This window comes from Labeo rohita, chromosome 19 (assembly GCF_022985175.1).
Source record: "Labeo rohita strain BAU-BD-2019 chromosome 19, IGBB_LRoh.1.0, whole genome shotgun sequence".
In the NCBI taxonomy this organism is placed as follows: Eukaryota; Metazoa; Chordata; class Actinopteri; order Cypriniformes; family Cyprinidae; genus Labeo; species Labeo rohita.
Window position 1 is genome coordinate 15,333,486 of NC_066887.1, and position 13,583 is coordinate 15,347,068.

The 13,583-nt window shown below is 39.9% G+C and overlaps 1 protein-coding gene across 2 annotated transcripts in view; it reads left to right on the top strand.

Moving 5' to 3' along the window:
• The first annotated feature begins 423 nt into the window (after positions 1-423).
• thsd7aa (thrombospondin, type I, domain containing 7Aa) overlaps positions 424-13,583 on the top strand; it is a 151,082-nt gene continuing 137,922 nt past the window's right edge. For both annotated transcript variants that reach the window (XM_051136946.1, XM_051136947.1), the window contains exon 1: positions 424-919. In XM_051136946.1, coding sequence (XP_050992903.1) covers positions 769-919 — 151 coding nt within the window. In that variant the 5' untranslated portion in view covers positions 424-768. The remainder of the gene's footprint in view (positions 920-13,583) is intronic.

Sequence of the window (13,583 nt, forward strand, 5' to 3'; positions counted from 1 at the left end):
CCTTCCTCTCTCTCTTACTATCCCCGGATTCGGACCCCCCTTCCTTTACCTTTTCCCTTTCTCTCGGTTCTCTTTCACACTCACAGCGATATCTTTCCTTTGCATCTCTTTATAGCTTTTAGTCCCAGCTGGCACAAGTGATTCTGGTGTCTCCGCATCTAGAAACCAATCCCAAATCAACACACACCCACCACAATGGTGCATGTGCTTCTTACCTCGGCCCCCGGCACCTACCCCGGTTCCCTATTGCGTGAAGAATAGCGCAACCCTTGATAGCAGGGCAAAGTGATAACAGAGAGTGATTGCAGGTGGATGCTGGATTAGTAAAGGAGAGCGAGACTGTACGGGTGAGTGCGAGCGAGAGAAAGAGAGAGAGGAGGGGGGAATGGGAGGTGCTGTATCAGCCAGGCTGAGCCAGGACGCAGTAGCCGCACAAGCAGCGCGCTGAGCTGAGGGATCTATTGTTCCTCTGGCTTTTTTATTTTTTCTCCTCCACTCAGACCTCATTCTTCTCCACTGACCCAGAGAACACAGTGAAGAAGAAATAAAAGGAGGGAAAATAGAAGAGTTAGTGGAGAAAAAGAGAGACAAGTGGATTACCCTTTCCTGGAGGAACCGCGTACAGAAGAGTGAGAGGGACAATAGCAGGCACACTTTCCCCTGTGCCGCATCTTCTCGTGCATACATCTCCTGCTGAGTGTGTGTGTATCGTGCGGGTCTGTTTGGCCAGACTTGAGCCGTGTGGATCTATCTAGCCGGGCTGAAGCCATGGGGCTGGCCAGCAGGGCGGCAGGAAGAGGGGGCACTTCAGCAGGGGCTCTTGCCACCCTCTTCAGAGTAGCTCTGCTCTTTTTTGGGCTTCGGGATATCCAGACGCAAACAGTCGCTAACACAAAACCCACCTACATCTGGCAAACAGGTATGGCTGTTTTTTCTAAGCACAAGTCTATGCTGAAAATCTGTGTTCTGTTGTGCTCAGAGACAGACTTGTGATGAGACATTGATGCCAGAGTCAAAATTAGATTGTCCCAGTGAAAGTACATTCATTGGAGGTTACTTTTAATAGGTAATGGTATATCTAGGCACTTAGTTCTTGTCAGAGAATATGCTGTTGCTGAAGAGTGCTTGATATTTCAGAATGTGTGGGATGGTCTTCGATTCACTGGTAACCCACCACACTTTTATAAGATGTGTTGCCCCCATAGTACATCGTCCAAGATAAGAGGCATGATTGATTTTCTAAAGGAAGCATGAACTTGATTAGTATGCAATTACGGCCGTGAATAAGTAGTGAGCTTTTGAAAAGCTCAAAACAGCTAGTAGGTTGTTTTGAGAATACTGGTGAATATTGGTAGGTGAATATTGGAGATGTCTGAAGTACCTGCAGAGTCATACTCTGGTTAAGATATGTGATTGGTGGAATGTAGAGCAGGTGTCTTTTCCTCAGCGTGTTTAGTGAGTGTTAATAGGTTTTGGGGGTAGTATCGAGGTGCAGATTTGTCATGTATGGGACGTCACCAGCAGTGGAAGTGGGGGGTTGGAATAAGCTGAAGGGGGTGAGTCTGTTTCGGGTGCACGTTGGGATGGGGAGGGGTAGGACGAACTGGGATGCTGAAATGGTTCCTCTGGACTGGCCAGAGATCGATGGGTCATTTGGCCAGGGTCTCAGGCGGGAATGGATGGAGATTCTCTGGATCAATGAAGAGGGTGCAGTGGGGCCGCTGGTGTCCTGCTGGAGTTGATCAATGCACAGCTGCACGACAGGATTGAGATCCAGCAGGATCAATGGTGAATTCTGAACTCTCTGGTAACTCAGAATGACCCTGATCAATGTGTGGGGTGCAAATCTGGAGAACTAGGTGTTCAATAGATCTATGGATCGGGTGAAGATTCTTTTAAGAGGATTCTTATAAAGCATCCGCTGTTTATTTGACAACTCAAATGATGTGAGGGTTCAAGGAGAAGTGTTACATTTTAATGCTGTTCTGTCTGGCAAAATGACTGTTACTTTTATTCTAGCATGTCTTGACGTCAATCTGCTTGTTTAGTGTAGTTTTCTAGTGGTACTGGGAATATCATGGTAATGTGGTGCAGTATCCTGCCCCCACTACTGTGACTGAGTGCAGGAGATTAAACATGGGGTGAGGGAGGACAAGCAGATTGGCTGAAGCAAGTTAACCTACATTCAGCAGAGTCTCGCTTTTGCATTTCCCATACATGGGAAGTCCTAAAACTGAACTCAGGTGTCTGGCAAGTGCTCAGCCTCAAAATCCCAAGCAAGGCCAGTTATACAGTCCTCAAGGTTTTGTTGAAAGCATCTATCTCCTCCCGTTGTTGTTATTCTTTCTTTGTTTTCAGAGTTCTCCAATAATTGACTCAGTATTTGTAGTGTTTTGATATGTAGGGGCAGCAAAGCGAAGAGACTTGTACAACAGTGTTAGTCTATCTGCAAGGCTCATATGGGACCAAATCCGTTTTTTGATGAGCGCACAATAAATTTTGTGGCTATGACAAATGGCCCTGGCAGTGTGCATCAGTACAAAGGCTGATGTTCACCAGTCAGCAGAGAGCTTATTGTAAGAAAAACATTCCCTGTAGTTCCCCTTGGATTGTCCTAGATGGAGAAGGGTGGCAGAAACCTGAATTTGTTCTGTGGCAGCACTTTGCATGGTCTTTTGAGATATGCAAGACACTGTAACTTTTAGTTCTCAAAACATCCTCTTCAGTTTTATCGAAACTAGGCTACAGAATGACTTTGCTCGTTAGACAAATTAATACATCATCAACAAATATGCCCACCATATTTAGATATCAACAACCATTTGGGTCGCCAGAAGGCTGCTCATTTCACATTCAAAGGGGGTGTTTCTGAAAGGCACAGCAGCAAGAAATTCTTTAATTTTAGACTCTAAGAGTGGAAGGAAACCTGCAAGCTGTCAATCATCTATAATTTATTTCAGTCCTGAAGGATTTGACAGTGCAGTTTGTTTTTACATGTCCCTATTTTCAGGGCTGTGAGGCTGTATTCAACAACTCTGGGGAAGAGTCTGGCCCAGTTTATTGCCTTGTATCTTACAATCTTACACTGTAAACAGTACCCCTTTTTAACACCATTGCTGTGAAGGCCATATTGGGATCACAACTTCATTTTGTAGAGTTTTTTGCGAACAGTCTCAAGTTTCAGTGCTGCTCTGCACACTGTATTGCTTTCTCTTCCAGAGGTTTACCTCTGCATGACCGTCACTCTCCAGGGCCTCTATGTGGGCCATTCCCTGCCCTACAGCTGCCTGAAAAAACACATACATGCTGATCTTAATCGACAGGGTTGAACTCTCTCCCTGGTCAGCATTGTGCCTAGTGGTGGCGTGTATGCGGGAGGAAGCTATTGAGTCCGGCAGGACCCTTCCCCCATTCACCCCGCCCATCCAGTCCAGCAGATGAGACGCCTTTTATTTCCTTAGAATGTGTGAATCTGCCTTTACAGCCCCATTCACTAATGTCCACCCTTCTGTTTTCTTCTTTCAACACCTTTCACCTTCTCCTTCAGCATTCTTTTCTTTAGGTCAACCTTTGACCCTGTGGTTAAAAGGGTCTTGGAAGGGCATGTCAGTGCGGGAGAACATAGGGGATCTATCGGCGACAGAAGTCGAAGTGTCAAGCGGTTAATTCAAACATTTTAACTCAGTCAGACTTTAATACCAAATACGCCACCTGAGGACTGCGCAACAAGACTCTCTTTAGGCCTTTGGATCCTAGAGAGAATGCATTCATGTGCATCTCGGCTTCCTCAGTGTCCTCTGATATGGCTAATCATGGAGAAAAATAGAGGAGGAAAACATATGGAAGTGTGCAAACATTCCCTAGGCGATCAAGCTGTAATTATGCCCAACCATCAGCCTGATTTTCGCGTGCGGAGTTAGACGCAACCATTACGAGGAGGGATGAAATGGAGTTCACTTTCAGATTCATCAAGTACCAAATTGCTGCTGCTTGTCTGGGTACTTTACTTGAGTACGGGTCCAGCTGCTCACAACAACCTGCCTGACAAGTGCCACCTACCAGAATGGTCCGCCTTGTCACATGGCTGTTTAGCTGTCTTATGGTTTTTGCCATTTTCAACGCTTCTCCTCTTTAATTGTGCGTATCAATGTTCTCAGCCCTAGCAGTTTTGCGCTAGGTCATCTCTTCCCGCTGTCGTTTGTTGCTTTAGGTTAGCATCTGTGTGCTCCCTCGCTCTTTTCTTCTTCGGTCCTGGAGAGCGAGGGGAGAATCCTGATGAGTGCTCGCCAAAAGATGACAAAAGACAGACTGACAGTGTGATTTGTTCCACTTGCCCCCTTCTCTCTTTCCCTTTTCTTTTGCTCACACATGCATGCTTGCACTTGCGCACCTCATTAGTTTGCTAAGAATGGATTGCTGCCTGCCTGTGCGTGGGGGAGCGGTTGTAATTACCTGGGTGTGTGGTGCAAACCCTTTTTTCATATCTAAAGGCAGCTTTCTGGCAGAAGATGCTGAGACGGCAGCTTCTGCTTTTTTTTGTCCACTGACAAATTTGTATTCATCAGACGTTGCATTTAGTCCATAACACCAATGATACTGATGATGATTTCGAAAATTAACTCAAGAAATGCCCTTTGATTTCAGACTTAGTCAGATAATCTTGTAACTGATGACAGTACTAAACACATTAGCGGAGTAACACAGTTTGTTCCTGATGCTTTTCTCCTCTCTCACTCATTACAGCTCACGTTCCTGTAATAGGCCGCTTAGCTTTCCCGAAACGTGCAAAGGGATTGCACTCATTATGCTAAACCGCTTTAAATCAACACCTGAGTCATACACTTCCTGTCCAATGCCACCCATAGAAGGCCTTTCTATGAAAAGAGCCAATTTGTGTCTTTATTCTCCCATCCAAATGCATTTCCTATTAAAGAAAGTTGTGTTTGAGATTATGGGTTGAGTTACAGTGTGTATGTCACTTGCTCACTACTATGTTATGTCTTAGACACTTGCTTGAGTGCCAAGCTTGTCTCTGAGGAGCTGAGCTGAGCAGTGCCATACTTTATTGCATAGCGACTTTTCTGATGGAGATATAAATAGCAGACAGGTTGAGCCATGCAGCAGCTGAGCTCCGGCTCTAGATCTGCTCTGCAGACGCTAATAGGAGAGAACCTGGTGGATACGGGCGTGAAAGATGGAGAATAAACAAGCACAAAAAGACTGTTTGTCATCTTGGTTGATTCTTTGGTGGTGGGCTACATTTTCACAGCGCGCTTGGATAAACGCATTTGAGCAGATGATCGCTGCTTCGCACACAATGAAACACCTGCAGCTTTTGGCATGGGCGGCGCAAGTTGGCACTGTAGCAGAAACTAAATAATACCTCTCTGATAGGTAACCTCAAGGTTTAGATTTTAATTATAGTGGCAGACAAAAAAATCCCTATGGATGAATGAAAATTTCTTCATTAACAATACTCACACAACCGTTTGCAATGAATTAACATGCACACACAAATATGCGACCCTGGACCACAAAACCAGATTACTCCACTTCCAGAATATAAATTTCCTGATCATTTACTCACCCTCATGTCATCCAAGATATTCATGTCTTTCTTTCTTCAGTCACAAAGACGTTTTTTTGAGGAAAACATTTCAGGATTTTTAGAGTGAACTTCAGTGGTGTTCAACGGATTGAAGGTTAAAAATTTCAATGCAGCTTCAAAGGACTCTACACGGTCCCAGTCGAGGAATAAGGGTCATATCTAGCAAAACGATCTGCCATTTTCTAAAAAAAAAAAATTATATTTATACACTATACACAAATGCTCGTCTTGTCTAGCTCTGTGATGCGCATGCATACTCTGTGCACTACAGTTCAAGAGAGTTATGGTATGCTGAAAATCTCATCTCATTTTCTCCTCCAACTTCAAAATTTTAGCTTTTTTTGTAAAGGGTGTTTGACCTTCTTTGCACATTGTAAACATGTAAACACTGGGTCTGTACTTTTTCAGCAATGTACGATGATTTTGAAGTTAGAGGAGAAAATGAGATGGGAGTTTTTCGACATACCTTGACCCGGAGTGCACAGAGTACGCATGTGCATCACAGAGCTAGACAAGACAAGCATTTGAGGTTAAAAAGTACATAAATTGTCATTTTTTTGTAGAAAATAACTGATCGTTTCCCAAGATAAGACCCTTATTCCTCAGCTGGGATTCTGTAGAGCCGTTTGAAGCTGCACTGACACTGCATTCTTAGTTGCATCTGTTGGTCCCCATTGAAGTCCACTATATAGAGAAAAATCCTGGAATATTTTCCTCAAAAAAATTAATTTCTTTGCGACTGAAGAAAGACATTAACATCTTGGATGACACGGGGGTCAGTAAATTATCAGATATTTTGTAAATTTCCTGCCGTAAATAAATCAAAACTTAATTTTTGATTAGTAATATGCATTGCTAAGAACTTAATTTGGACAACTTTTTGCAATATTTAGATTTTCTTTGCACCCTTCTAGATCAAATAGTCTAAATAGTTGTATCCAAATATTGTCCTATCCTAACATACATACATCAAAGGAAAGCTTATTTATTCAGATGATGTATAAATCTTACTTTCAAAAAATTGACCCTTATGACTGGTTTTGTGGTCCAGGGTCACATATATGTTTGTATAATATATTGTGTTCACAACTGGGTTATAGTAATTTTGCAATTTTGCTTCTTTGGTCTTGCTTTCACATTTGTAAAGAGCAGAAGTAGACTTTTGATTTCTGCCTGTTTTACCACTAGGAGTCTGATGTGTGTAATAAGCTGAGTGTAATACGTGCGTTTGAGCATAAGTGAGACTTTCCTGTCCTTCTAATCAGCTAACTGTAATCTGACTTGACCTTTTAGAGTCCAAAAAGCATTTAGATCGAATGCCAAGTAGCTGTTAAGTATCAAGCTATCTGACTGTATGAAAATGTTGAGTGTTACAGAGTCCTTTCAGTTTGTGTGTGAGCATAGAGTGTGAATGTGAACTGGACAAAATCCTTTCCTAACTATCTGATCATCCAAAAATGTGTAAGCATTTGTGTAGGCTTGCATAATTACTACATTTATTTTACTTTTAAAACACAGTTCAAGCAGTGTTTTTTTTAACCTTTCAACCTCAATCAAGTCTTTACAATTCACAAGAAAGAAAAAATATGAAATGCATGACACATTGGCGGAAGTAGCAGTATGTTGATGTGGAAAGGTTAGCATCTCTCCACTCAAATGGCAGCTTGTCAAATATCTACTTATTCTGCCACCCACTCAACACCTTTATTTTCATATCCACACACTTTCATTCTTATTTTCACATAGTTTATTTATTTATTTTTATGCATACACATATCCACTCCACTCTAATCAATGCATGGCTGCAACAAAATACTGGGATTGAAATTTGGGCAGTTCTTACAAGTGGAGCTCTGCCAAAATTCCGTGAAATCTACTCAAAAACAAACAAACAAACAAAAATCAATTTTTCTTATCACTTATCACTTATTTGTTTTTTTTCCCCCATGATGTTTTAATAACCTACTAGAGATATTTCTGTTTGCTCTTCTTTTGGGAGCTTAAAATAGATCATTTTCTGGGAAATAAAAGCGAGAAGACAAACATTGGTGAAGTGGGAGAGAACATTTTATCCATGTCATTTTTCATGGCCAGGTCTGCAGGGCTTACTGTAAGTGAGTTACCAGGGACCCTCAATTCATCATAGTTACGGCGAGCACTCAGCCATACTCCCTGATGGAACTGCCCCCAGACTTCCGTTTTCCCACAATGCACCATTACACACAACCTACCCCGTTGGCTTTGTTGCTTATTTTGTATTCAGTGGCAGAAAGTGTCCTGAAAGTGAAGCTCTCTAATGTAAGTGTTTGTAAAATGATTGTGTGAGACCATCAGCTTGAAACTAAATACCTCAGCACAACTTGAGAATCTTGAGAGCCTCACGTGACAGTACTGCAAGTGTTCAAGGATGATATTGCTTCAATCACATCTACTGTGCAAACTCCTCCATATAATGCAGTCAGTATGTGATTGCTTATGAGAGATGAATGTGTCTTGACAAGTAAATTTGGTGGAAAATTGGCGCAAAATGTCTGTTAATATTTCAAATGGTTTACTTATTCACAGTAATCCAACTAACTCCTAATCTTTATGTATGTCATGCCAATGCTTTGACACATACACGCACACACACACACACACTGTACTTGTGTTGTTTATATTGCATGTTAAATATAATGTTCAGTCTCTAAAGATGTTATCTTTAAAGTATAGGAGATAGAAAAATAGTCTGTGCAACAAAGAGACTGTTTACAATAATCTAAACGGCAAGGCTTTAGACTAAATCTAGCATTACTCATACATGGACGCTTGATGGATTATAGATTAGGCTATTCAAAACATTATTTAGAGCATCCTAAGAAGATTTGTAAATTATAGCCTATTGAACTACGCCCTTAATGTATACTGTGTTTGCATTGCAAAATAATAATACTGGAAATGGTTATGTCTATACAGGGTTGAGTATATGTAATTGATCATTTTTCCCATAGGCACACATGGATGGTTCCGTAATATTCTCATAATATAGTTATGCAGCATTGTGTATGATGCTATTTGGGATTGTTTACAATGTCCAATGGCTCATCCGCAGCTGTGGCAGCACACAGAGCAGCCCATGGATGATTCATGACTCACAATTGTCCTGTTAAATATGCTTTACTAGAGTGTTTTCCACTCACAACATGGAGTAGCTGTGCTTCAGATCATTTTATAGTGCTTCTAAAGCATCCAACAGCAAAAAAGAAGCAGTTTTTACAGCTAATATTGGACGTTTTAGATTTGGTCTCTACTGTTATCTAATTGCACAGTTCAATCTGTCCTGTCAGGCACATAACAGGGTACCTTTCTCCAGTTTGCATTTGAGGTTAAAAAGTACATAAATTGTCATTTTTTGTAGAAAATAACCAATCGTTTCCCTAGAAAAGACCCTTATTTCTCAGCTGGGATCCTGTAGAGCTGTTTGAAGCTGCACTGAAACTGCATTTTTAACTTTCAATCTGTTAAGCACCATTGAGTCCGCTATATAGAGAAAAATCCTGGAATGTTTTCCTCAAAAAACTTACAACAGCAAAAAAGAAGCAGTTTTTACAGCTAATACTGGACGTTTTAGATTTGGTCTCTACTGTTATCTAATTGCACAGTTCAATCTGTCCTGTCAAGCACATAACAGTACATAAGCACATAACCTTTCTTTAGTTTGCCAGGTCGTAAATTTAATTTGTGACATTGACATCAAATGTTGCTATGTTCTTGACAGACTAGCCTTTTATATGGAATTTTAAAAGGGACATAAGATGCAAAATTTACTTCTACATGGTGTTTACATATAAATATATTAGCAGTGTATGGACACAACCAACCTATACAAATGATACAATTCCATGCACTTTTTTTTAATCCCCAAAAACCTCAATTATCACACTGTTTTGATTTTCTGGGCAATATGACATCATACTGCTCAAACCCCGCCCACAACCACTGACAGAGTGTCCCGCATTAGCATATTTCAGCCCTCAGCCAGTTGTACGCTGTCCTCCATTTTCTCAACGCTTGAGCAACTGTAGCGACAAAAATGTCTCATAAGCAATGCAGGTGTTTTGTAGTTGGATGTAAAAGTGAACATAAGTGTCTTCATTTTCTCCCGACATCATAGATACTGAGAACGCAGTAGATTAGTTTTGTTTTTGATGGTAACGCGCCACCAAATACACAAAAAATGTAAGAGAGGGGTGGAGTTAGCAAATTAATATTGCGCATATTGAAATTGCAATTGAAAATACACCTAATGGAATCATGTCAATTTCGCAAAAACTCCCATGTCGCAAAAAAAAAAAAAAGTTTCTATGCTTGCGTGAGGTGGCCTTTCAGGCAATTGAAAAAAGGAAAATATCGCAAGACTGCAATGGAAACTCTTTTTCTCCATTTACAGGTCACCTGCCATACGTAAAAGTCAATCTTTAATGTACTTTAACCTCCAAGAAACACCGCTCTGAAGTATAAGGTGCTTTCCTTGCCATTAAAGGAGAAGTCCATTTCCAGATCAACAATTTACAAATAATTTACTCACCCCCTTGTCATCCAAGATGTTCATGTCTTTCTGTCTTCAGTCGTAAAGAAACTCTGAACTTAGACGTGATTCGTAGTAGTGATGGGAAGTTTGGATCATTTTACTGACTTGGACCTTTGAGTCAAAATGAACAAATCTTTTTTCAAGTCATTTTGTTCATTTTAGAATCAAAATATTATTAGAATGTTACATGTTACTTCCCTAATACATCTACTGCTTACACAAACGCTGATCACACTACAAACAAGACAAAACTATAATGCTATTAGAAACAGAAAAGATTAATTCATTGTTTACCTGGGTCTTTAGTCTATGATTAGCTCACTTCACCTCTTATCTGACAAGTTTTCGGGTTTAAGCTCAACCAATGCAGTGTGAGCCAGAAAAAGTAATTGATTAGTTCATCTCTTGAGTCTTTGGGTTAACCTAATAGGATGCTGCACATGCACAAACGAACGAATGAACGAATCACTCCCCGAGACAACTCGTTCTTCCCGAGTCACATTAAAGATTTGTTCGAAATGAATGAATCGTTCAAGGACGACCCATCACTAATTCGTAGCATCGTGAATGTTCATTCCAGAACCTGTGCTACACAAGCTTTTGTGCTTAAAAAGTATACAAATTTTTATTTTTCGAAAAAAATGACAGATCGTTTCGCTAGATAAGACCCTTCTTCCTTGGTTGGTATCAGTTAGAGCCCTTTGAAGCTGCATTTAAACTACATTTTGGAAGTTCAAAATCAGGGCAAAAATCAAGTCCATTATATGAAGAAAAATCCTGAAATGCTTTCCTCAAAAAGCATTTCTTTACGACTGAAGACAGAAAGGCATGAACTTCTTGGATGACAAGGGGTGAGTAAATTATTTGTAAATTGTTGTTCTGGAAGTGGACTTCTCCTTTAATGCATGGATATCCCCTTATTTACCCTGCATTACGGCTCTGACACAGCGACCAGAGCTGATCGTGGCCACCCTAGTCAGTGCTGGTGTTTATACCACATTTCAGAAGTGGCTTTCCATGCTGATTCACTAAAGATACATGCATACGTCTCCTTCGATTAAAAGTAATGGCTAGTGCAGCAGCTGCAGTATACGTAAACCTACCCACAACCGTCACCAGGATTTATCGCCAGAGAAAAAAATACGTTTTAGTTGCATAAGATGCATTAATGCCATCAATTTGCAATAGGTTGTTTATCAACATTTATAAAATATCGCAAAAGTTTTGCACAAACCTGATACAAAAATACCATTGAGGTATTTTAGCCAAAGTATGTTGGTGACATTTCATGAAGACCCTAAAGAATCATAGCAACTTGTGGGAAATGGGTGTCTGATGTTCCCTTTTCATGAATCTGAGGAAAATAAATAGGAACTGGTTTGTCACAGGACTGATTATAGTCTGAGAATGATTTTGCTAATAACTCTGTTAGATGTGTAGCCAGTGCATTTGGATGCCAGTGCCATGCACCTTCTCCATCTGTCTCTTTCTTTTTTTTTTTTTTTTTTGCTGTCCTCTGCAGACATCTGCCTTTCCACTTCATTTCCCCACCAGTCCTTCTGCAGTCACCCTCTATTCCATATTGGATGTTGTTTTGCTGCAGATGTTGTCTGGAAAAGTTTCCAAGAAACTACTGAAATGAGACGTGTTTCGGTGTCAGTTGTCAACGAGGCGATGGAAGGGGTTTGATGAAATCTGATGTTATGTTCTGACAAATAGGGAAATGCAAGGCATATGTGTACGAATTGAGGTTGACGTCCATCTATCAAGGTTGTTCAGCTCAGCCGTCCATTCTTGTGTAAAGTTACGCCCCAGTTGATTGTTTACTGTCAGGACTGGTAAATGGAAAATCACCATGGTCTGTATAGTGCTTTTATCTTTAAAGTGCTGTAGTTTGTTATCTGTTAAACGTCCATGCAAACATAACAAAGGTAATTGTTTTGCATTACTTTCTCTCATGCTCTTTGAACAAAAAAGCAGTCGGGTTTTGTTTTGACTTTGCGTTCTTTCACAGATCAGTCAATGAGATTTATCATTACACACACTAAAATGTCAGCTTTGTTGTCACTGAATTACATCTGCTGAGTGAATTTTGTTATCAAGCTCTTTTTCCCCGAGTATAATCAGTCATGGCATGCGGCGAGTTGGCTTCAGTCCATTCAGGAGCTTGATTGCTCAACTGTGTTGTTGTTAAGCTCTACTCCCTCCACATTTCCTCAAGAGTAGCACTAGATGAGTCTCTCCAGATCTGATCATCAGCATTCAGGAAGTGTTTGTGTTTGAGAGATGCAAGTCACACTACATAGTGCTCCTTGCCAGCTGTAGGGCAGACAGATTTGAAGGTTGTAAAGAGGCACAGGATGACTGCAATGTTAGATTGAGGTGATTAATGCATATGATGGAGAATTACACACACATGTGCTGGCTGACATGATAGTTGTCTTGACTAGTTTTTGGTTATGCCACATGTGCTATTTGCAGTCAGCTGTGAGTTATTGTGTGAGTATAATAGTCTAATAATAAAAGGAAGAAGGATGAGATGAGTTACTGGGTAGTGTTTGTTAGCCCCAAATGAGCCAACCTGACACATGTAATAGAAAACAGGCCATTTACACATATATATATATATATATATATATATATATATATATATATATATATATATATATATATATATATATATATATATATATATATGGAAACCCGTTTTCGCTACTGAATAAAAAATAAAAAATAAGTAATTGTGACTTTTTCTCACAATTCTGATTTTTTTTTCTTGCAACTCGCAATTGAGTTATAAAGTCAGATTTGTGAGATATAAATGTGCAATTTTGACAAATAAAGTCGCAATTCTGAGGGAAAAAAAAAAACAATTCTGAGAAATAAAGTCAAAATTACAAGATATAAATTCGTAATTCTGACTTTTTTCTCAGAGTTGCAAGTTTAAATCTTGCAATTCTGACTTTTTTTCAGAATTGTGCTATATAAACTTGCAATTAAGAGGTATAAAGTCAGAATTGCAATGACAAACTTGCACTAGTGAAAAATGAACTCGCAATTCTGAGAAATAGTCACAATTCTAAAAAAAAGTAACAATTATAAGAAATTAGGTTTATATTTTGCAATTATGACTTTATAACATGCAAATGTGAGTTATTAAATCAAAATTGTGAGATGTAAACCTGCAATTCTGAGAAATAAACTCGCAATTTTGAGAAATAAAGTTGCAATTCTAAAAAAAAGTAATGTGAGAAATAGTTTTTATCTTGCAATTCTGACTTTATAACACGCAATTGCGAGTCAAGTCTGAGAAATAAAGGTTTTATCTCTCAATTCTGTCTTTATAACATGCAGTTGTGAGTTATTAGGTAAGAATTGTGAGATATAAACTTGCACTTCTGAGAA